The sequence below is a fragment of the Lampetra fluviatilis genome, chromosome 1, assembly GCF_964198595.1.
Source record: "Lampetra fluviatilis chromosome 1, kcLamFluv1.1, whole genome shotgun sequence".
NCBI lineage: Eukaryota > Metazoa > Chordata > Hyperoartia > Petromyzontiformes > Petromyzontidae > Lampetra > Lampetra fluviatilis.
The window spans coordinates 9076527-9101920 of NC_136275.1; the positions used below are offsets into that span (position 1 = coordinate 9076527).

General features: G+C 42.4%; 1 protein-coding gene across 3 annotated transcripts in view; it reads right to left on the bottom strand.

The window, feature by feature from the left end:
* The window catches only part of LOC144931520 (sodium-driven chloride bicarbonate exchanger-like), a 70227-nt gene that overhangs the window by 33287 nt on the left and 11546 nt on the right, over positions 1–25394 (bottom strand). For all 3 annotated transcript variants that reach the window (XM_078855462.1, XM_078855469.1, XM_078855479.1), the window contains exons 2-5: positions 13037–13118; positions 10012–10158; positions 7581–7719; positions 7205–7365 (exon numbers count right to left, since the gene is read on the bottom strand). In XM_078855462.1, coding sequence (XP_078711588.1) covers positions 7205–7365; positions 7581–7719; positions 10012–10158; positions 13037–13118 — 529 coding nt within the window. The remainder of the gene's footprint in view (positions 1–7204; positions 7366–7580; positions 7720–10011; positions 10159–13036; positions 13119–25394) is intronic.

The following is a 25394-nucleotide window of genomic DNA, read 5'->3' on the forward strand; positions in this document are numbered from 1 at the left end:
CGGGCCAGCCTTCCCGCCCAACAATCCTCACCTATCTAGAAGTGCCAAAGGAGTGTTTTGATGGAACTCATGTTGCCGGCAGTCCTGAGCTACTCGTGGATGTTCCACATTTCTGTGGCAGAGATCACCATCTCTAGAATAAGATAACTGCTCACCTGCCACAAAGTAGCACTCGTTTTGATCAACTTGAAAACAATCTATGATTTGGATGAGTCAAATAACGCCGCCAGAGCACCGCATAATTAAAAAGAGTATAACAGGAGAGGCCAAATGATAATCAAGGCAACTATAAATAGATTAATTACTGTGCTGTGCGATTGCTTGCGATTTTAATTTGGACTATACTCACAAAACGATTCACCTCCACCGCAATTCAATTAATTTTTAGGTGTTAGTTGCACACGTCAATGAAGAGGAATTTGTCTCAATTTGCTGTCATGTGTCCAAAGTTTGTCTCATCTTGTTCTACTGCTACATAGTTGTAGAAGGCTAAAGGCATCTTAGCATATATGCATAGTTGGCTAGGTAAAGTGCGAAATACGTTCAAAATACATATGTAGTGAGTCCAACTGAGTCGCAGACGTTGTTCTTTAGAGGCAACACTTTTATTGTAACATCAACCCGTTAACACAAAGGGGTAACTGCCCCTTCACCAGATACAGCCTAGGGTGGTGACCACCCAGTTAACTACTCTATGAGTAGGAGTTATAGCTACGAATGATAAGACCCTCACTCGGGTCCCCGACCACATGTTGGTGCCTCGTAGGCCGTAGAGCTTCCAGCTTGTAGAATGCAGCGACCCCGGTCCCTCTTAGGGACCCACCTTATATCCTCCCGGGTCGGGGCCGCTCCGCCCAGGCCCCGCCCGCCTTCGAGCGTACTAGCTCCCTCCCGATCCCTCTCGAGAGCTCTCCCCGGACACGTGATCACCCCCTAGCCCCCCCACCTGGGGCCCTCTGTGGACACTCCAGATCATGTGTCTACGGGGTCAACTAGAGTGCCATGGCACGGGGCAACCTTGCCCTTGGGCTGACACTCTCCCGCTCCCCCTTGTGGGAGCCCGCACTACACGCTGTGCGTGGTGCCCGCGCTATCCCAGCGCTCACTAAGCCCCGCTAGGGCTGGCACTACACCCGCCTACGGGGTGTACGCGATAACACGCCGTGATGTGCTAGAGCCGGCCTCATACAGCAACCCACCCGGTGCTGTCCACGATGTAGGGACATCGCACGCCACGGCCCTCTCGGGCCGGCACCATACAGTGACATCCCCGATGTCACTACACATACATAAGGAAACCATAAAATCTTAAATGTGATTTGATGTATTATAAGGAGCATAAGAATCGATTTCAAATCGATGAAATTAAGAATGACTTCGTGCCAACTGGACCGATCACCACACTGGAGGGCGATGCGGCATGAGCCAGCCAGCTGCTGTGGCTTTGTTCTGCAACACGTGCATCTGATGACACTTTGGTTAAGCGCAGAGAAGAAAACAGCAGATTAGCAGAGTGTGAAGAGACAAAGTGGGCAGTGGCAAGTGCCTTTCAGAAGACTGGCAAAGGCCCACAGGCATGGGTCCAATCACCAGACATTCTTGGCATGCAGTTGTGCCAGCCGCGATAACGGGAGAGGGAGTGAATTTTATTTTTAAAAAACATCCGAAACAATACCTGTGTAAACACATATGCAAGCATATTGATGTTAGGTGCAGTCCTCAGATTGTAGTAAATAGTGAGTGTTTACAGTGGCTTCTCATTGTACAAACGTTGCCAGGTGTATAGAACAAACATTATAAAAAGCAGTGATCTAACCCTCATATTTGAAATGGCCTAAGGGCCTGGGCATATAATATATGCATTTTCCTTGGCAAGGTCAACTTCTTTTGGCGTTTCCTTACTCAAATTACTTTGCTGTGTTGCTCACTCATCTGCGTATGCGCCCCTGAACCAGTGGTGAAAATTCCACATTCTTATGGTGGGGGCAAATCTCTCTGTACCATAACAGCTGTTGAATTTTGATGAAGCAGAACTCGATTTATATACCCCGAAAGAGATAATGTATCAAGTCGAAAAGCTGGCTGGAAATGAAACTCACACAACCTTCCAAATGTAAGCCAAGAACTCTGTAAATGAAACCGTAACAATCAAAAACTTTCACGAGCAGTGGCGGCTCCTGCAAAATCTCTCAGGGGGGGCAAATGTCTGGATGATTAATAAGGATAAGGTCCACCCATGCAATGAATACATTAACAGCTTAAGCATGTAAAGGCAACTTCACTTCTTTAATATTAATGAAAAATAAAGTGACTCTTACAATACATCTTGTTTGTTTATATACTCACTATTAAAACAAACCACTCAAATTTATTTTATTAAAGATTCCACTAGGTGGCGATAAATTATATTGTTGGATGAAACGTGCTTACATATGATGACGTTAGCACGTATGATGACGTAAGCATGTTAGTGCATGCCCTCCCGGAAGCCATAGAGAATGCATTGCAGCGCCCCCGTTCGAAAAAAAACATCTTTGAATGTAAGTCTATGGGGCCACTCGGGGCGATTCTCAGCCGTAGTGAAATCGCCCAAAAAGAGGCGGTACTCCACAGAACGTGACATGACGCTGATTGGACTATATCCAGAGGCTGACAGTGACGGTTAGCATGACTCTGTGGTTGAATGACATTGGTGGTGCGTCGCCCAATCGCCCTAATGAAGAAACCGCCCCTGTTCACGAGTAAAACGTTCTAGCAGCATCACTAAGCTGGCTGAAACTTAAGCTGCTTAAAATCCAGCATGTAGCTTGTCTGGAATTCGTAGTACAGTGAGTAAACAGTGGCTTGTTGCCCACATTGAATTCACCCACTTATCACCTTGGTTGTCCTCTTAAGGAGATAACTGATGCTCTAACAGTCAAAGTAGGGCACGTGGAGCAACACAAACTCAGGGGGTATATATAGGTACGTAAATTACCTCATCATTATCCGAGCCAACCATGATCTATCCACTCCTGGATGAAGACATGCACAATCTATTGGCATCTCTCAGTCTCGCAATGAAAAAATCCAACTAACTCCTGCAAGAACCAATTTCATCACTACAGCTTCTCTGGCACGTTCCCTCTCTTGGTTGGCATTCCTTATTAGTCTCGACTGCCAGCCATCATTTTTTATACGAAGCATCTTGCCCAAGCCCACTAATTCTTCTTAACAGTCAATATAATGCCTGTACCGTGCATATCTTATCTGGATACGTGTGCTGCGATTCCCATCCCGCAATGTCAATTAAAAAATGAATCTCTTGTAATAATTTTAACTTGCGACACGAGCTGGCGCCAAGCTCTGCAGTCCCCTATATATTAAGGTGGTATAGGCCAATTAATGAGTGTTAACATCCTTCTTTTGCACACTTTTCCATTTTCTCCCATTTTCTTTGTCAATGTCCATCTGTCTGATCCATGTTATAGGAGGTAATATACATTGTTTACAAATTTTCTTCTCATAATACGCAAACGGGATAACATTTAACACAATGCTCCCTCTTCAGAGCAGTCATGTATCTGTTTAACACGTAGGCTTTCGCGACCATTCAGTTCACCATGGAAATGGAGGTGAATAACACACTCCCGTTCCTGGATATTTTACTTGGGCATGGCCTAAATGGTAAAATAACACACAGCGTTTACAGAAAGCAAACGCACACTGATGCCTATCTGAATGCAGATTCGCATCATCACCCAGCTCAGAAATCCTCTCTTATCAAGACGCTCATACATCGGGCTAAAACAGTGTCAGATGGTGAAAGTCTAGTGAGAGAGATTAAACATGTTAAAGAAGCACTAAGACAGAATGGCTACAATAATGCTCAAATTAACAGAGCACTAAAAGCCAAATCACGATCGCAAAGCAACACTGCTGAAAGCGATCAGATTATTAAAACAATAAAAATACCATTTATCTCAGGAGTAACTGACAAATTAGCCCGTGTTTTGCAAAAGCAAAACATTACAGTAAGATTTGGTACAGTACACAAAATTCAACAACTAGTAACATGCACTAAAGACGAATTATCTAAATTATCAACAGAAGGTGTATATCGGATTAATTGTGTATGTGGCAGATGCTATATTGGACAATACAGGGCGTAACGTTAGTGTAAGACTAAAAGAACACCAGAGAAATATTAAACTATCACAAACACAACTGTCGGCAGTGGCAGAACATGCATGCCAACAGGGACACTCAATTGATTTTGACAACGTGGAAGTGTTGTGTAAAACTAGTTACTACTGGCAAAGACTAATTAGAGAATCGATTGAAATTGAGAGAAACAGAAATAACTTTAATCGCTCAGACAGCTACAGGCTTAGTGCGGCCTGGAAGCGTATTATTAAATAAGATACATTACAATTCCTTATAAGGGAAACAAACACTAACTGATTACTAATGTAGCATAATCACAATAAAACACATTCCAAATGATTACTAATATACAACTCGCATCGTAACAACAGCCTGATTACTAATCTAGTATACAATTACAATCACTCCCCCCTTGAATCTTTGCACCTGATGAGTTAATGAGTTAATGATGACGTCACCCTGCTGCTGCTCTATATAAGAACGGGAGACACAGCAGAGCCTCACCATTCTGGCGAATTGCCCGATGATGCTGGATGCAATTACCAGCGAAACGTCGTACTCAAATTGTAAATGTTGTGGCTTCAACACACTGGTGGGCTAAAGCAGTGAACAATTTGTCTTTTGTCAACGTGACACATTTTTACTGATTGGCCGTGTCGGGTGGTGGAGGGTTACGACACATTTATAAATAACGCGATCTAAACCCAAAAACGTTGATTATGAAGTCATGTATCTGTTGTGAAGCTCACATCAAAACCATCTGCATGGGTTTTCCCCAATGTCAGGGCAGCAAGACTGCTGGAAGCAGGGAGTATAGCACACCGGCTATTGAACTGTCTGTGTGACCTTTGAATGTTATCAACTTGCATGTATGGGTTTTCTCTTAGCACTCCGATTTCTTCCCAAACAGAAAAGAATGCTCAAAAATAAATTTGACAAATATTTTAAGCAGGACCACCCCCCGCCAGAGAAAGTGCAAAGACTCTGGGTGAACACGTACAGTACTACAGTAATGTTATTAGTTTCCCTGGAAAGGTTTATCAATCAGCATAAATGAAATACATGTTTATTTACTTGTGCACTTATTATAATTACTAAAGCGCACAGAAGATCAGGCAACGGAAGTCTTTCGGAATATTTATTTAGGTTTTAGGCAATCGTCTGCCTCCCTGACATGCAACTGCATCTCATCATGCCGAGATCGTGACATTATTACCACTGTCAGAACTGCATCAGAGCCTGCGCACACTTTCATTTGTAAACCCACGACCGCACCGCCAATGAATGCGTACTGCACAGGATGAAGACAGCACGCCAGCCACGCGTCAAGTAAACACACCTAACGACCGGATGCGACCGATGCCGTGCCCCGCAGGCAAGGGAAGTGCGTCATGCCAGTTAGACAACCTCATCATAATCATCAGCCGTGGTCTCTCCACTGCTGGATTAAGGTCTCCCGTCAAGCCGCCAGCCACCACCTTACAATCCTGAGGTGTAATAATCCACCTAGCACCTGTATTAAAAACGAATTTCATCGCTTCATCTCCTTGGCGGACGTACTCTCGATGACAGCTGAAGTGACCGGGAATTGGCTGACGGTTTACTAACACTACTGAGAGCATAAGGATGTTGCTTATGGGGACATCTGTGAAAAAGAGATTTATAACTACGCAACTCATAATACAAATTAATTATTCTGACAATAAACAATGTTGATTTTACCAAAATGCCATGTTAATTTATTAACAGTAGTATTATAAATGTGCATTAATACATTTCCTAAACTATTAAAGATGTGATAAAAAAATGTTGTTTTTGTACCCCAAGCAACCTTAAAATAACTCTTAGGTGTCACTATAAATTGTGAAGCCACCAGTGTTTGTGCCAGACTTACATGATGTAAGCAAAGGCTCAATGACAGGTGACAGGACAGACCCAGATCATACGGGTTAACAAACGAGTGTCTATAGTGTGTGCTGGCAGGTGCAACCCCACTTCCAAAACTCTGCTCATTACTATGGGAATGAAACACATTCCTGCGGAGGGAGCTGGTAGGAACGTTGGGTTGCTCGGTCAATGGCCAGGGTCAACGGCGGCGTGGTGTATTCCGCAAATATGGCCGACTGTGAGGGCGGGCACAAGCCGGCATGAGTAGGTTAAACGTTGAGTTTTATAAGGGCAACACGGGGTGACCAGCCCCTCCCCACCCAGCCCCACGCTCCCCACCCAGCCCCTCCCCTCCCCACCCAGCCCCACTCTCCCCACCCAGCCCCTCCCTCCCCACCCAGCCCCACCCTCCCCTCCCTCCCCTCCCCACCCAGCCCCTCCCTCCCCACCCAGCCCCTCCCTGCACGACGGACGGACACAATAATCTCCTGTGGGCTGGTGTAACCAGGAGGTTCCTACCAGTATTATCTGCCTCATGTTATAGGGAAGGAGGGTGCCACCAGCTTGCCTTATACCGTAATTGACAATGTTCCTCTTGAAAGACAAAACTGTTTTGCGGCAACTCTCATCAGTAAATAAAATAGACGTAGCGTTACAATATTTTTACTGAGCCGATCAAAACTAAACATTTGACCAGGTGTTGTGGCAGAGCACTCCCCTTAAAATCAAAAGAACATAAATTCAAATCCTGGTAAGGGAGTAATAATTCAACTATCATTTCTCCAAAGTCAATAAGTTGAGTGCAGCTTCGTGCCGACTCAGGATCACCAACAAAGATGAGTAGTAAGGCACTGGCTATTTACATTGCAGGCCTTTAGACGTTACGTTCATCAGCATAAACTAAATATATAATTTGTATAATGTCTGTCATTTCCTGAATCTCCAAAATACACCGAACCTTAGCTTATTTTGAAAATTTCCAACTCACTACTTAATGCAAATCATGTAATGAAAATAAGACGAGTCCACACATAAAATTCCATCACATAGCTTTTGTTAAATTATTGGTGTGTAACAGTGAATGAATTCATAAATATTATAATAGAAAAGAAAGCCACTGTGATTTTCGAACTCAAATTAATCCAAAGGGGTGGATACTTAGAAAGCCAACCTGCTATCTCATCCAATGTGCTGGCCTTCATGTCGAGCATGACCGTGCCGCTCATGATGCAGCTGCGCAACTCAAAGAGGCTGTGCAGCGACAGGGTGGCCACGTAGGGCTTGCTCCAGCGCTCCCCACCATCCTCCACGTCTTCCTCAAACTTTAACCACCTTTAAAAGGAGGGTAGAGCGGAGCAAAATTGCAGCACATCACCAGCAACAATATATGTATGCATATTGAACTTCTTCCGCACCGTACGTAGCCAACCGTAGCAGACAAATCGGCAAGGAACCTGTAAACACCTGGTTTTATTTTTTACAAAATGTTTTCTCTGGCCCATTAGTCATGTTAGGCAATAAGGGAAGACACGCAGTGAGAGTGGTACCGGGCAGTCTCCCTCCATTCGCTCTCGTCTCCGTCGCGCATGCAGATCTCGTCCATCTCGGTGAAAAGGTCGTGAGGGATATGCTCCTCGTCATCATCCTCTGTCCCCAGGATGAACTGCACACGCTGCGACGGCGTATCTATACGGCGCCGCACAGGCACCAGCTCTCGTTAGCCCACTGTCCAGATGCTCACGCTCAAAACCAGTCAAAGCTAAAGGAGACTCCCTATCCAAAATAACATTAGGACAGTGCTCGTCTCCAATTGGGACCACCGCAATAGTGGTGGAAATTCCACATTCCTATATTAGCGGCCAGACAAATTAACAGAGGTCAATCACTGTTAAATTCCCACAAAGTAGTTCCAACTAATTTTGTCAACTCTGCAGGGATGATGGACTGAGTTAAACCCCAAACTGCGATTTTATCTAACGATCTTCCGATTGTGCCATCATGGGTCTCTACCAGCATCTCCCACCGGGGTACATTTATTCTGTTTGGACACAAATCCCACGCAACAGTGGGTATACATTCAACTTTGATGATATATTTGCATGCATATTATAAATAAATGCGTTTTTACCATACGAATATCTCCGTTTGTTTGTTTGTGTACAAGTTTAATATTTTACAAGGCGATACAGAATATTTTAACAAATATGATATCATTGGTACCAGATTGACAGCTTAAAGAATGTGCAACATGCAATTGTCGAGTTTCCCATAAAATAATGGATAATTATTAGGAGAAACATTTGATGTGCTATAAAATATAAAAAGGGTTCTTATCTGTTCTATGAACAATAGCTTCATTTTAGGAGTGTCCCTGAGTATCAAAATATTATCAAAATAAACGGACTGAATTTAACTGAATGACATATTTTCATGTTATTGTTAATTGAAGTAACTAGGTGGAAAAGATTACTCTGTCACATGAACTGAAAAATTACATCAAGCTAGCTAAAGCTTGTACATGTCCTGAAAATACCATTTAAAAACCCCAATGTTATATTTACTCAAAGCCAATAATATGAAAATAAAATCAATTGAAAGAAAACATGAAAGCCTATTATTAAGCTCTCTCCAAAGCATTTACTTATCTACACATTTTTTCCCCATTGCAGATTGCAACAAAGACTTTTTTTCTGCACACAACCAAAATGCAATAACTGACCTTCGGCTATATTTCACAAACCATCGACGCAATTACACGATACCCTTAGGTGAGCAAATGCCCTTTCTCTGCTGCAGAACACCTTAAGGTCCTCACTACATTCATCTCACGGCCTGTGGCTCTCATTCCTGTCTCTCCTGGTGACAGCTCCACCGAACGGAGCACAGCTGCCCATGTGTCGCCCACACAAGGAGCCGCCGAGTGGCCTAGACCAGCGGCTGCACAACAGGGCTCGAAATAATTCACACTCTCCATCATAATGGACACCGCTAACACGTTTTTTAGGTTCTCAGTCCATGGACACCTTGGCGTATAGAAAATAGGTAGCGGACCATTGGCGCCTATGTAGCACGCAGCTATTTTGACCTTGAAATGTTTTGATAACAAAAACTCATTGCATAAGCCAAAATAATATTTACAACCTAGTATAGCGGCCAGCTCTGTGAAACATACCCGTCGTGTGATATTGTAACCCCATGCCACCACGTGGCCTACTGTACTTTAAACGAGCAGTACCATTCAGTGTGGATCAATGTAATTTTGCAAACTATCTTTGTTTTTGGTGGTTTTACATAGGCAGTGAGATTATCCGTGTAAATAAAATGAAAAGTTTATTTTTAAGCTTCTATATAATAAAGGCAAATACAGAAATGACATTCATACATAGAGTATATCCCAAACAGCCAAACCTAATAATATCCTGGAGGATATAGAAATTGTTATATTGGCAATTAGCAGCAGTTTGGATGAATAAAATGTTATTAATGAAATACAATAGCGAAAATAATCATGGGAGATAGTAACCATCACAATAGAGTAAAATACACAAGACAGACATAAATAATCAGAAAAAAATAAAAAATACATCACTCCAAATGCGGTTGCAGTTTTGTTTCCACTGAGGCTTGACAAGTTGCGGTGATGTATATCAATTACACACAGCCACAACCTGAAATTATTTGAACATCTGCTCAAAGGTAGTTAAATAATTTGAATGTGAATAAATCTTCAAAGTTATTTCTGTTCATATCACATCAATACAAACATAAGCTTTACTTCAAATAGTGGTCTTTCATGTTCCTTAAAATTGGCACGAGCCTCATTTAATGACATTTGGGTTCTGCATTGATAAGATAACATGCCAAAGTGGTAGAGGGCCCATTCATAGCCAAAATTGTCATGAATAAGAGAGACGCACGAGCTATAAGAATGCGAGTCAAGGAGACGCGAGTCAAAGAGTTATAAGGATGTTCCTGCACCATAAGCAGATGACTCGGCGTCATCCTGGCTCGCCTCCCGCTCGCGTTCCCGTCGCCGGTGATGGTGCCGGTGGCCCCGATGTCGGTGACGCCGGTGACTGCGTCTGCCCGAGGGCACGTGCAGGCCGATATACACAGTCCGGTGAGCTGCTCGCACACAAACAGCATACGCGGCACACGCAGCGAATGAAACAGCACACCACAATGCAATGTGTGCTCAACCCATCACGCAAAGCATACGACGTGCATGATACTCATCACGATTAGCACACAACACAATGTGTACTGAAAAAAAACAAAGACAAAGATCCCCCATGTAGCCTTAACAAACTGGCGGGGCAAGTGCTGTTCGCGAACACCTATGAAAGCCAGCACGGCACACAAGGGGGTGGGTGGCCAGCACCACACCCAGCCGCCTTTGTCTCCCTAGTGGCGATGTTTACACACCTCACCAGGTAGTCATTTGAGGCTGAATAGACCTAGGGGAGGCCCAAGACCAGTTCAGATAATCGTCACTGGTGTTGGCCGTGAATGGGAATCGAATACGGGTCACCAGGTTTGTAGCGCAGCGTGCTAACCGCTACACTACCGCTCCCCACACATATAACAAGCATACATGAGCACACATAGACCAAGATTTACCATGAAGCCTTATAGGCTGTTGGGGCACCTATTTATGATTATTTGGATTCTTGTCCACACTGGAAATCCTCACCGAGTCTCAGGACAATATTTCTGCATTGGGATATTTCGCAAACACTAGTTCAATTGTACGAGTTTTTTTTTAGCTATGTGTACTGCCCACACAACATATCACACATAGCACACAACACAATGAAAACTGCACACAACACATCACACAGCACAATGTGTACTGGATGATGCCCATCATGCAGCGCACACAGCACACCATGCACAGTACCACATATGGCATAGCAGAGGTCATCACGTCTGCTCTGCAAGACACATCTTGTTCTTAATGCTTCAATTAATACTAGGTTTAATTAATACTGGTTTTGAGCGTTAAAAGTGGTCCAGCTGCATATGTTACAATTTAAACTACAGCATTCATGAATGTGAAACTTGTGTCTCAACCATCCTCCAAGACTAACTAGAATTACATACATCTGACTTCTGGGGGAACCAAATATACTGCTACACTTGCTTTGCGAAAAACAAAGCTCACAATGTTGCCATATGCAGTAACGGACCGGCAAAGGTGGAACCATTACTGCTCAAATGAGAAATTAATTTCACATGGGAATGAAAACATTTAAAGGCATTTTCTTTCTGCCAAGTCGTTCGCAATGTTTAATATTGGCTTAAGGTCTATGCTCTCTGGATGGCGGGCGCTGCGTTATTTTTATGCTCTCATGCAGGAATTGGATATACTTCGTGTCGAACTGTCGAACATAAACAACAGGGCTACGTACTTAAAGTGCCAGTTGTGAAAGGGCTGGGAGATACCGTATAATTCAAGAGGCTGTACTGGAGTACCCCCATAGAATAAATAGCTCACTGGCATCGTTCATCAAGCTCGGATATCAGCACTGGTCAGGACAATTTATCAGATTTATTTTTAGCAAGTACTTAATGATGTTGACATTAACAGCCAATGTCTTACATAACTGTGAATATATTATAAATTTCACATTTAGTTTATACCTCAATTGCATTGTTAACTTTCTGAATGTAGCAAACTGTATACCGGGCAATCAACTATAACTCCACATCAATTCCTAAATTAAAATATTCTTAAGCTTACGACACAAGCATCGAACAGCAGGTAACAAGATCGACCTCGTCAAGGTGGCCATGAAAAAAATGGAGATGTTAAAACGGGCAAACAGGGTACTTCATTGTGTATGTCAGAACTGCGTAAGTCTTATTGGTAGATGTTGTACGTCATTGGTTTACAAAAACCCTGCACCCACCAAAAGTTCTACACACATTGCAATGGCAAAAACGAATTCATAATTTTACCTTTTCGCACCCCCCCAATTATGTTAAAATTATTACTGGCAACATATTCAGAACTCTGCTGCTAGCAATGTAAAGTCTCCCAAAGCACAGCTCTGAAAGATGACATTACAGAACTACTTCTGAAGTCACTTGTATAGTGTAAGTCAGCCGCATACATATGTACAATCAATAGTTGGAACACAGCATAAAAGGTGTTGAAGACTGCTTCATTTCCATGGCAAGGTGCCTTGAAATGACCCTTCGATTAGAGATATGGTAGAAACGCAATGTACTCTCTATCATACTACTGCATGGATATAATTCTCTATTTTTAGTGGTTGTATTATGAGCCACACTCATCAGGACTGCCACTTTGTCACAACTGTCATATATGCTATATGCATGTTTTTTTATATCACGTTATTTAAACTAAACAATGTTTTATTTTACCAGGTAAGGCCCACTGAGCAATATAGCTCTTTTTCAGAAGCAACTTGTTCACAAATGATAGCTCAATGAAGTGGCTTATAATGTGGAAATTTTTATAGTAGCCAAATACTCGAAAATCGATCATGGGGAGAAAATGCAAACTCCTAATATACAGGCGTCGGGGTCAGGATTGAACCCATGACCTGTATACCAGGCAAGGAGGAAGTTAACGTCTTGCCACCGTGGCGCCCCTATAAAAGGTTATAAAAGATATAACCTATTATACGATGAATTTGACATCAATATAATTATACTGTCCTTTTTGTTTCTAGAAAAGCTACATTTGGGTCTTAAAAGCCTTTGCAATGCCCCACATAACGTTTCACCAGTCCATTATGGAATAATGTGCATAAGAGCATACAGTGGAGTGATGAAATAAAAAAGGGATATTATTTTACACACCACACAGATACGCAACTTGCCTGATGTACTGCCACTTATATCTCTTCCAAAGTCCAGGGGTACTCATGTTTAAACATAATGAGCGAGAAAGGGAGTGGGTGTTTTTATGTTGGCCTGGTGGATCGATTTGTTTTTCCACTGCCATCGTGCCACACACGCAGTGGGCTCTCACCATCCAGGTCTTCCTTCTCAAAGTTGGTCGTGTGGACGGTGCTGGTCTTTCCGCGATCCACCACCGCCTCCTCATCGTGCCTCTACACAAATACGAGCCACGACATCAGGACACAATGCATAACAGTCCTTAGCACAATTCTCGCTTGCTGAACACGTGCCCACAAAAAAACAATCACTTTAATTCACCTTCCAGAACTCATTCACTCAATTTCACAAAGGCCTGGGGACCCCACAATCAGTTCAATCGATCAGCAAGTGTTGGATTTGTGCAGAGGTGCACAGTCTTAAGAGACAATTAAGCTAAACCCCCCCTCAAAAAATCAGCAGTCAGAACACCTTCATTGGAGAGGAGCCTCATCAACCTTAAATTAAATATTAAAAAATACTTTTTTTTAAAACACACTTTAATGAAATGTACTGTCCGAGCTGCCCCTCTCCCTGCCCCCATTGCCCCTCCCCCTCCTTCCACATCCCCCGCCCCTCGGCGTGGCTCCCCGAGGCTTGCCGTGACGTAAGGGACCGTGGTGATTTACGGCAACGCGAGTTGAGTGTCGTCAATTAGAGCCGTAAACGTGGACAATTAGAGTCGTAAAAAATATTGTTTAAAATATTTATTTTAATTTTCAATGATAGAATATAGCATTGTCATCAGTATGACACACCTATACCAAGTTTGCAGTCGATACGACATTGGGAATACGGTCGAAATTGAGTTACAAGATTTTTGGATACGACAACACATACAGTAAGTTAAATAAAAGCGTGTAAAAAGTTTAAAAATATGTTTTGGATTTTTTATGATAGAATATCGTGTTGTCATCAGTATGACATACCTATCCCACGTTTACAGTCGATATCACATTGGGAAGTGTGAGGAAATTGAGTTACAATATTTATTTTTTGAGGATACAACAGACGGAGTGAGTTAAATAAAAGCGTGTAATAAAAATAAAAACAGACACTCTTCTTGAGAACTGTATAGGGAGACAAATGGGGGGGGGGGGAGCTTTTAAGAACTAAATTTAACAAACCACAGAGATGTGCATTGTATGACCATCTGCTTTGAACAGCACCACTCCACGTGGCCCCAGAAGCCCCTAAGCTTTAACACGAGAGACAATACATCATTCCATTCTTCAAGCGCTTTCTAAGCCACTGCCTTTAATAGCTGGGCCACGGTGTATTGGGTTCGGGCAACGTCGTGACGGGCTCTGGGACGGCTGGTGGTGGTCGCAAATAGTTCAAGTTAATTTATTAGGTATAGCCCTGTGAGCCATTCGGCTCTTGAATCGGGTGCAACCGCAACAAACAAAAAACTAAATCATGAACAAGAAAACATCTTAAAGTGAATATGTGACTAAGTGCAAACAGACAGCAAAATATTGCAGAAAAAACACCGTACACCAACGCTGTGTGCAAAAATCCCAGTGGGATGCAAGTCAAACAACAACCACAAGACAACTTCGATTAAGGCCATCAGTCTTACTCCGTACTACAACAAACAAACATGGCCAAACTAAAAAACGTTTAGAATTCACCAAAATAAAGCCATGAAATTAATGAAACAGTGATCATAGGAACTGTGACGGAATTTTCACAACAAATGACATAAACAACATGTACTACCAAAACCCTGCAGCCATAGCTGGCTGCACGAGTCACTCCACAACAGCAGGAGCATCAATCGGAGTATTATAATTTTTCAATAAGAGGGCTTCTACGACTCTCCGATGCGTTTCCGCACGATGTTCGACGTTTCGCGATGTGATAATTGGTTTTTTACCCTTCTATCTGGCAACAAAACTGACACCTTTTTTACAAGGAGTCATGTTTACATAGACCACAATACCTGCAGTTATAATGCAAACAAAAAACATAACTGATAACGTGCGCTGTCCTTGAAGTTGATTGGTCCACACCCGAGACAGCTTTCCTTAGAGCCTAGTCTCACATGGGTTGGACCAGATGATGCCAAAAGGCGCACAACTCAAAGACAATGCACCATCAGAGTATGAGAGCTCGGGGTAAGCATTTACACCATTGGAACCTCATTTGCCAGTAAAAATATGATGTTGCCAGATAGAAGGGTAAAAATAACAATTCTCATATTTTTACTGGCAAATGAGGTTCCAATGGTGTTTCGCGATGTGTTGGGAGCACGCAGATGACTAATAGTTCCTGAAGAAAATCCCAGGACGTGGTGCAAAATGTCAGACATTATGCCATGTGTGACCTGAAACATGTTTGAAGGCTACGCAGCACACCCGCAAAAACCTAGGCAGTAAGACGAGCTTCCCTGCTACTTCCAGCTCAGTGTGCTTGATTGCCGGGCAGCAGCTGCCGCATTTCAATTGAAATAGTTTTCAGTGGCATCACAGCTTAAATGATTAACATGTTATTGTCGAGCTGTAAGAATGGTAGCATCTGAAATGTTTATATTTTATTTTTAGCAAGAATAAAAATGGAAGGAAATACAATGCCATTAAACAATGTCAAAATGAAAACAAATGTTTCGATCAGCAAAGTAATGGGAAATTATATTCAATGGAGATACCAGTTTTTTATAATTAAACTATTACAGTAAAACAAGCACAATTTGACGCTTGCAACGTAGGCTTAAGAATCAATGTTATTTGGTGGAATGACAATGACGGAGCCAGGATTTCCAGGTTGGGGGGGCAACCCCTCCAGCAATGAAAAATGATAGAGGAGTTGTTAGTAAGTAACAGAGGTGTGGACTCGAGTCATGTGACTTGGACTCGAGTCAGACTCGAGTCATGAATTTGATGACTTGCGACTCGACTTGGACTTGCATAACAATGACTTTGTCCCACCTATGAGATGTGGACTCGAGTCATGTGACTTGGACTCGAGTCAGACTCGAGTCATGAATTTGATGACTTGCGACTCGACTTGGACTTGCATAACAATGACTTTGTCCCACCTATGGTAAGTAAGGACTTGTCCCTTGCTTTTTATTCGACGCGTGTGCGGCGATGGCGCAGCCATCGATCGAGGGTCGAATTCGAACCGTGTGTGATTAGCATCGCGCTCGCTGAAGATATGCCTTCAGGGAAGTCGTGGACTGTGTACGCAACTGCGCACAATTATGTGAGTCACTTATAACTGCTTTGCCGTTACTTATTGCCAATTATGGACTCAGACTATTGTCCTATCATCTCAGAGTCCCTGGCACGTAATAATATGCTACACAGTGGCAGTGGGGGTCGCAAAATGCCGATTTATTACTAATAAACCCCAAAGATCCGATCAAAATTAGGGATTTCGATCGGATCATTGGGGAGACACGTGCCACCCCCCCACTGGCTCTGCCATTGATGATGCGTCGTTACACCACGAGGTATTGGGAGACACGAGTGTAGCATTTGTGCAGGTGGTACGATTCACAAGAGACTACATTCCAGTTCAAGATAAAGTCACACGTAGAGGAAACGACAATCCTAGCAGAGGCATGGAGCCAACAATTTATATGGAGAGTATATTGAGTATATTGATTATATTGATGTAGTTTAAATTTTAGTTTTTTTATCGGTTCACTATATGGTATTCATTATATAGTGTAGTGTATACCCAGTTACTTAATGTGAATAGCTCAGCTTATTGGAAAGTATATTGAGTACATTGATTAAATTGATGTAGTTTATATATTTTTTTCACATTGGTGTATTGTATAGTAGTAGTGGTAATTGCAGTTCTTTAGCTTGAATATGCTAAATTCCTCTGTTGATATGTAAACTCCTTTGTCAAGGCGCTCTGCTCCTCCCATCCAGCTGAAAAATGCGTTGCCAAGCTTAGCAGTGTTCATTGGGACACTGTCTTTCCGACAGATGTTTTTTCACCTGAGGACGGCTGCCTGTGTTGTGGCCGAAACGTCGTGATAATTTTATTATGTTAAATTTTTATTATTTTATTATTTCCCTTCTACGTGACTTTACCGAAAGAACCAAGAATATGAATCCCTGCAGTCACGAAAGCTTTAAATCGAAATTTTACTCTTTCTCTGTCATCACATTCACATACAAAGAGAGTTTTGTACTTTTACACATCAACTCACAAGCGCTTAAACAATAGCCACCAAGCCACAATGCTTTTTTCAGATTGAACAATGTTTACACCTCCATTGTGCATATTGTAAGCATGAAATATGTGTGTGGACGTCCATTTGGTGCATGCACCTCCTGGAAAAAAAACATGGAAGCATGTGAAATGTACGCAGTGGTATAGCAGTCGGTTTGGGCCCTTGTGCAAGGGATGAATGGGGCCCCCTGTCCAACTTACCCCTCATTATAGTCCGGTGTCTTGGTCCCTCCGGCCTAAGAACCTTGATGCAGTTGCATCGCTAGCGCACTCGACAAGTAGCGCCACCGACTCGAATGGCGTGCGAGTTGCACTACATCACAATTACTGACGCATCTTTGGTTTCCCAGCCACGTGGCAAATGAATGCGCCAATTAAAAATTTTAACACAAATGTACAACTGTGGTGTGGCGTACGTCACACCGCACCTTCATTCAAGGTGAATTCCCATTATACCACGGGCACTCAAGCAGTAAGGCGAGCTCCTGGCCATTACAGGGAGCGTAGGACATATTAAACCGGCGGATGGAACGCCAACAGCAAGGTGACAAGGGTTTGCGTAATTGCCTACCCAACAGCATCTTTACAGTTTTATTTATGTTCACATTTAAGGCCCATCAAGTCGAGAAATGTATGAGTTAGCTGTCTTTTAATGCCTGTTTTTGTGTGCGCAGTCTGTGAGAATGTTGCTTCTGTGTTTTCCATGTATACATAATATAACATAAAAGAAACCTAAGTATCACTTTTCTCATGTTAATTAAACGAGATTGCACGTACATGGATTATGCCATACTCGTTGATTATTTTGTGACGTATAAAATGAAAAAAATAATAATAATTTATTTAATTTTAAAGCTACGTGACTTTACCGAAAGAACCAAAGAGTATGGATCCATCTTCTTGGTTATTTCGGTAAAGTCACGTAGAAGGAAAATAATAAAATAATAAAAATAAAACATAATAAAATAACATATTTTAGGAAAATAATAAAATAATAAAAATTCTACATAATAAAATAAGATATTTAATGTTTTATTTTTATTATTTTATTATTTTCCTTCTACGTGACTTTACCGAAAGCACCAAGAAGAAGTATGGATCTCTGCAGTCACGAAAACTTCAAATCTAGAATGTATAATGTCCCTTCACCAACCTGCACTGACAATGAAGTATTTTCAATCAACTGCCCATGACTGCCATGGTGTTGGGAGACCTTCATCCAACAGTGGATGAACACCGGACTAGTTTTTGCAAGTGTAATGAAAGTAAATGCGTTTAGATACCAGCAACAATGACTACTAAAATATCATCTAATTAAATACACATTATGGGTATTTGATATATTTATGCCAGAAATTGCCTTTAAAAAACATGTACTATCACTTTTTTTTGTAACCAGGGAACACCTGACCAACAATAACATCCAGTGGCCAACACGTACACGTGCGTAGACTTCTCTGCACTTTCACAGAGCTTATGATGCCACAAATCATCACGTACATCATTAACCACTGTAACCCCTTCAGAGCATTCCTTTATCAAATACCCTTGCTAAGCACGCACAAGATCTCGAGATGATGTTCTCACAATTCTGTAACATTTCCCTGTGTTATTTCAGACAGATCGTGGCTTCCCGACCTTACATATTATTATTATTATATTTTAGTTTTCATATATATTTCAGGCATCATGCAATTTTTAGTATATACACAATTCCATCGAATAAGTGCAATTCAGCTTCTGTTCAAACATTGTCCTTGTGATGTTGGGAATGGCGTCCGTCTGATAAAGCCAAACTTCAAACGGCTGAAAGCACCTGTGTAATTATCTGGATACTAGCCTTTTTCCCGTCCTTGGACGGGTGCAGTAAATCTGAAACTTGAAAGCGAAAAGCAGACCGCGACGTGATATTCATTGCATCAATTTGTGTGCCATTTGTAAGGGCGCGTTGACACAGACCTATTTCATTTTAAGGTTATAATCCCTTGTTCATCATGACGTCCTTTTTACTTTGAGGTCTCAACAGCGTTACGGAGATCATGTGACGTGTAGGTTCTGCCTTTGTAGTGAGGGTTGTGAGTTGACGCCGAGGAAGGGAGAGGAGGCGTCTCGCCCCCCCATGTGGAGTGACGTCAGCCGCTAATGATTATGAATGGGGGGGGGGGGTGTCCATTTGGAGGACGTTACCTGCTCATGATTATTAATGAGGGGGGCTGGTCGACATGGAGTGGCGTCACGAGCGTTGCACACATACATTCTTGGCTCATTATAGTAGGCAATAATAATGGGGGGAAGGGGGGGGGGTCCACTTGGATAACGTCACCTGCTCATGATTATTAATGAGGGGTGGGGGGGTGTCCACTTGAAGGACGTCACCTGCTCATGAATATTAATGAGGGGGCTGGCCGATGTGGAGTCACGTCACGAGCGTTAAGGACAGACATTTCTGGGTGATTATCGTAGGTATTCCCAGTCCCTCCAGAAAAACGCGGAGTTTTTTGGTGATTGTTGCGGGCAAAAATCGTTGATTATGCGGCACGTTTTCTTAAAAAATGCGATGGAATATGCGGGATATTTATGCAATTTTATGCGATTAAATTGCGGGAACTTGCAAAAATTGCGGGAACTTGCAAAAATTGCGGGAACTTGCAAAAACTGCGGTTTGATGAAAAAGAGAAAAAAAATGATTCCCCCAACACCCTATTCACTAGGCTACTACTTTAATGTAAAGAGTCATTTCTTATTACTTCCTATGATAAGCAAGCATACTACATCACAGAAAGTGCTGGGAATATTTAAGTTCTCATCTTGTTTTATTTCAGACCTTAACAAACAGATGGCTCAAAGTTACAAAACATTGAGTCGAACAAGTTCTGTAGCTTTACAAAATGAATATGCTACAACTTCTGTAAAAATGAATAAATAAAATATTAAAAAATAAAATGTGTGCTTCCTGTTTTACAGAGGTAGCTATGCAAAATAATTTGCCCCCACTGTCATGTAGCACACTGGGGAACTGCTTTGCGCGGTCTTTTGCGCTTACGTTTGTTGGCAAATGAGAAAGATTTGCGGGCTTCATCATGGTTTCATTGGCATCGCGGGGTTTGCAGCTTTTCAATGATGTCGCGTAATGAGTGACGTCACTTCATAACGTTCCCATGGCAACAGGGGAAATGGCTGCGCTTGTGTGAAGTAAACGCAACATTTTTCAACTTTCTGCTAAGATATATGTGACTTTTTGCAACGAAAATGCGGGGATTATGAAATCATGCAAGCCCGCATATTTTGCGCGCGGAAATCTGCAATTTATGCGGCGAAAGTGCGGCGTATTTGAAAAAACGCGCCCCCCGCATAAATATGCGGACTTTGGATGATTTTGCGTGAAATCTTGCGATCGCATAATCGCGTTTTTCTGGAGGGACTGTATTCCATGTGCCTCTGTCTCATGAACTAAACGACCGTTTTCATATGGGCCAGGTGGAATGCCAGATGACACTTATCGCACATGGTAGCTTAAGGGCATGTACAGCTTGCTGGTTTTTAAATAGATGAAAGATTAGGAAATGCACTACTTAAATGGGCCTTGTTAAGTGCCATTAAATCACGCTGAATAATGTGCCGGACAATGCAGTCATGGCTAATCCGCATTTGCTCTCAATCTAACTCCCCAAAATTAACAATCAGACCACCAGCTCCCCTCTACGCGACCTGCGATTTCTCATACCTCCCGCCAACCACCCCCCTCTTCCCGGGAAAGTATCAGGGAGGTGTGAGAATTCACATCGTTATTTGAGCCGAGTCGTGACTTTAGTGCGCAAGCAATGCCACATCCTACCGAAAGGATTAAAATAAATTTGGGGCGAATAGCAAACTTCAGAGATGAATCAAACAATTATTAATTATGTTAATTATTTCATCTGCATTTGGTTGTGTTCAAGTGCATTTGTTTCTCCATTTGGGTGCCTGCATGTACATTTTCCCAGAATACTTTTTCAAAAGGGTGTTTAATACCTTTGTCTCTGCCACGTGAAAACTCTAATTAGATGTTCTCTTCTATAATTATATGCCCATCCTCTAATCTTGGCAGCTATTTCAAAAGCTGGATTTTTTTCACAGAATTGGTCTATTTCCTTATTTTTCCGACCTGTTGCAGTATATATTTGACGAATCTTTCGTTTGTCTTGGTTCAATAACCTTAATCTTAGGTTGGGGGACTGCCCGAAATATTCACAGAACAAAATTTCCACTCCACCACAAATACTGCGAGCTCTTCCTCTATGATTGTGAGTAATGTCTCTGTCTGCAGAGAATTTAACACAGGCAGGGCCCACACGATGCTCTGATGTAAGTTACAATTAAACATCAAAGAGAGGACAAAGCTAATTGCAAGCAAGAACAAGACAATTAACATCAAACACATCGTTTAGGAGGTAGGGTAATTAAAACTAGTTTAAAATAGTTTAAACGGTACAAGATGATATAATGAAATAACCCACATGGTAATGGACAGTGCACTGGAAGTAAACAAAAACACAAACAGAAGGCGAGTCATCAGAAATGCACACAAAGCTTTTTACTGCTAGATCCGACCATGTCCGTCCAGTGCTCGCCGAGCTGCATTGGCTTCCAGTTGCCGAACAAAAACATAAAGTTGCACTCATTACACACACAAAGTGCTTGCCACAAATGAACCACAATACCTTGGCTAATCTTGTCAAGGAGCATAAACCAGCATGCAAATTCCGGTCACCCTCGCAGTAGCTTTTGGCTAGCCATTGAACAAAGACTGTTACCGCATCGCTCACTTTCATATGTGCTTCTTCACCGGTTTGGAACGCTCTTTCTTCCTAGATTAGGAAGCCACCGGAGCTATGCACTGTTATACTGGTAGGAACCTCCTGGTTACACCAGCCCACAGGGGATTATTGTGTCCGTCGTGCATACAAAAATGGGAGGGGTGGGGCTGGGTGGAGAGGGGAGGGTGGGGAGGGGCTGGGTGGGGAGGAGCTGGGTGGGGAGGGTGGGGCTGGGGGTAGGAGGGTGGGGAGGAGCTGGTCACCCCGTGGTGCCCTTATAAAACTCAACGTTTAACCTACTCGCGCCGGCTTGTGCCCGCCCTCACAGTCGGGCATATTTGCGGAATACACCACGCCGCCGTTGACCCTGGCCATTGACCGAGCAACCCAACGTTCCTACCAGCTCCCTCCGCAGGAATCTGTTATATCGATTGAAAACTCATTTCCTTAGAACTGCTTTTTGTGTTTAGTTTATCCTTCCATGCACCTCCGATTAGCACGGTTGGCTACGTACAGTGCGAATAAAGTTCAACATACATATATACAGAGCATGTAGAAGATAAGGAGAGCTCTTGACTTAAAGCTTTCGTGACTGAAGGAATTCATATTCTTTGGGTCTTTCGGTAAAGCCACGTAGATATAAAAATAATAAAAATATCACGACGTTTAGATCGCAACACTAGCAATCGCCATCAGGTGACATTGAAGCGACTGAAGAGGCTGTCATGTTATCTACATGTTCCCAATCAAATGTATACATTTTTGTTCTGTCAATGTTAAGTGTGATTGCAAGAGAGTCTTGTCTAAATTTTCTAGTTCAAATCGGAGCAATCTTATTCTCTCTGAGATCAGGGCTAGGCCGGCTCTGAACAACATCCGTTTAGCATGAGGAGAAGTGACAGCAGATGTCAGTTAAATCTTCTCTACGGGGAGGGTTTCCATACAACTATTAGATCTTTTAACAGACTTCGAGACAGAAAGGCTCATCTGATCGAGTCGCTGACTTTTATGAAGAAATGCCGCGACACTTCTCCTCATGTTGTTCAGGGCCGCCCTAGCCCTGATCTCAGAGAGAATAAGATTGCTCCGATTTGAACTAGAAAATGTATACAAGGCTCTCTTGCAATCACACTTAACATTGATAGAAAAGTGTCTACATCTGATTGGGAACATGTAGATAACATGACAGCCTCTTCAGCCAACTTCAATGTCACCTGATGACGATTGCTTGTGTTGCGATCGAAACGTCGTGATTTTTTTTATTTTTTTTTACCGAAAGACCCAAAGAAATAGATAAGGAGAGACATACAAATGAATGAAAATACAAAACCAAACATAGAATTCAAAACTCTGTAAACCCATGAGGAAAAGAAAGAGTAAATACATTTTTATGGAACAGAAAACAACGAGATTTAAGAAGTCATAGCAAGTAATAGGAACATGAAAGCAGCTAAAAGGAAGACAATTGATCAATTTCAAAGAAAAATCATTAGAGAGCAAGACGGGATGCTATAATGATTGCACAAATCATGAAATTAGCATAGGAAGCAGATCTTATGAACAAAGGTATTCATGTACTCCAAGAAACAAATAATGTTTAAGGTGAAGAGGAACATGTTCCAGATCTGACACTTGAAGAGGTAACCATCATGGGCATCATGAGAAAAGATGCTGAAACAAAATTCAGGGACCTCTTTACTAAATGTTTACAGAGACATTAAATACCACAATCAAGGAATGGATGTAACGCTTGTGAAATGGACTGATGACTCCCCTGTGGACGCCTGTGAAAAAGAGCTTCAAGCTGAAATTTCGATTTAAAGCTTTCGTGACTGCAGGGATTCATATTCTTGGTTCTTTCGGTAAAGTCACGTAGGAGGGAAATAGGAGGACGGCTACTTGCGTTGTGGCCAAAACGCCGTGAGAATTTTTATTATTTTTTTATTTTATTATTTCCTTTCTAGGTGACTTTACCGAAAGAACCAAGAATAAGCTTCAAGCTCATTGGGTTTTGTCCGACTTAAATAAAATATCGATGTCTCAATCACTCTTCAATTCAAAAAGAGGCAAAACTTACTTGAAAAATTACAGAACCATTATAATCTTAACACACATATAAAACATTCCTGCGGAGGGAGCTGGTAGCAACGTTGGGTTGCTCGGTCAATGGCCAGGGTCAACGGCGGCGTGGTGTATTCCGCAAATATGCCCGACGGTGAGGGCGGGCACAAGCCGGCGTGAGTAGGTTAAACGTTGAGTTTTATAAGGGCACCACGGGGTGACCAGCCCCTCCCCTCCCCACCCAGCCCCACCCCTCCCACCCCCCACCCAGCCCCACCCCACCTTCCCCACTCAGCCCCTCCCCACCCTCCCCACCCAGCCCCTCCTCACCCTCCCCACTCAGCCCCTCCTCACCCTCCCCACCCAGACCCTCCCTCCCCACCCAGCCCCTCCCTGCACGACGGACGGACACAATAATCCCCTGTGGGCTGGTGGAACCAGTGGGTTCCTACCAGTATAAACTCTTCATAAATATCAGAGAAGTAAACATTATCCATTTAATGGCCCACTGGCAATGATAGCATACCAGATTCAGATACATACACTTTCAAAAAAATTACATTATTGAATGATTGAGAGTATATAGATCTTGGCGGAAACACTGGCCTTATGTATTTAAAGTGGACCAGTATCAACATTGTAAACAATGTGTCTAAAATGTAGCTTTTCAACTATTACCTGCCATGACTCATGGACTAAAAATATGGACACTTGTAGAAGAACATGAAACACAAATCTGAAACGTTTTTCAAAATACTTGCATATATGGATGCCGCATATTACGCTGGGAGACACAGAAGAAAATGTCAATCGGAGAACAAATGCTAATTACAGACACCATTTGCAAATGAAGAAAATCAGTGTGTGTTTCTGCATGACACACCACGGTTAGCAATGATGACAGCAGGTGAACCAGAATACTGACAGAAAACACAAATTACTTTGACATTTTCAAAAAATCACAAATCACTCAATAATGATTGCATTTGCAAGCCTTTTTGTCAATCTACAAAACTGATGCGCGTATATTGAATGGTTTGCACTGTTCACAATAACCAATGCAAGTAATATATATATTAAAATGAAGTTAACAGAGAACACGGTTAACAAAGCCTTAAAAAGGCCCTCAGAAACCAGGGGTGGCCAGTGATCTAGTGAATTATGAGTGCCTGCGAATGTTCAAAAAGTCTTCCCTTCATATCTGTGCCATACAGCACAACCGCAAAAAAAACAAGTGTACAGTAGACTCTCTCTCTCCATCAATCTCACTTCTGGCAAAATATTCCCGACCATGATGATGGCGATGATGTACTTGGTTGACCCCAGCCTCGAATTTTAAAACGAACAACCTACTTGCTGTGATCTGAAGATCTAGCCACAGTGCCACCTGGCCGGATTTAT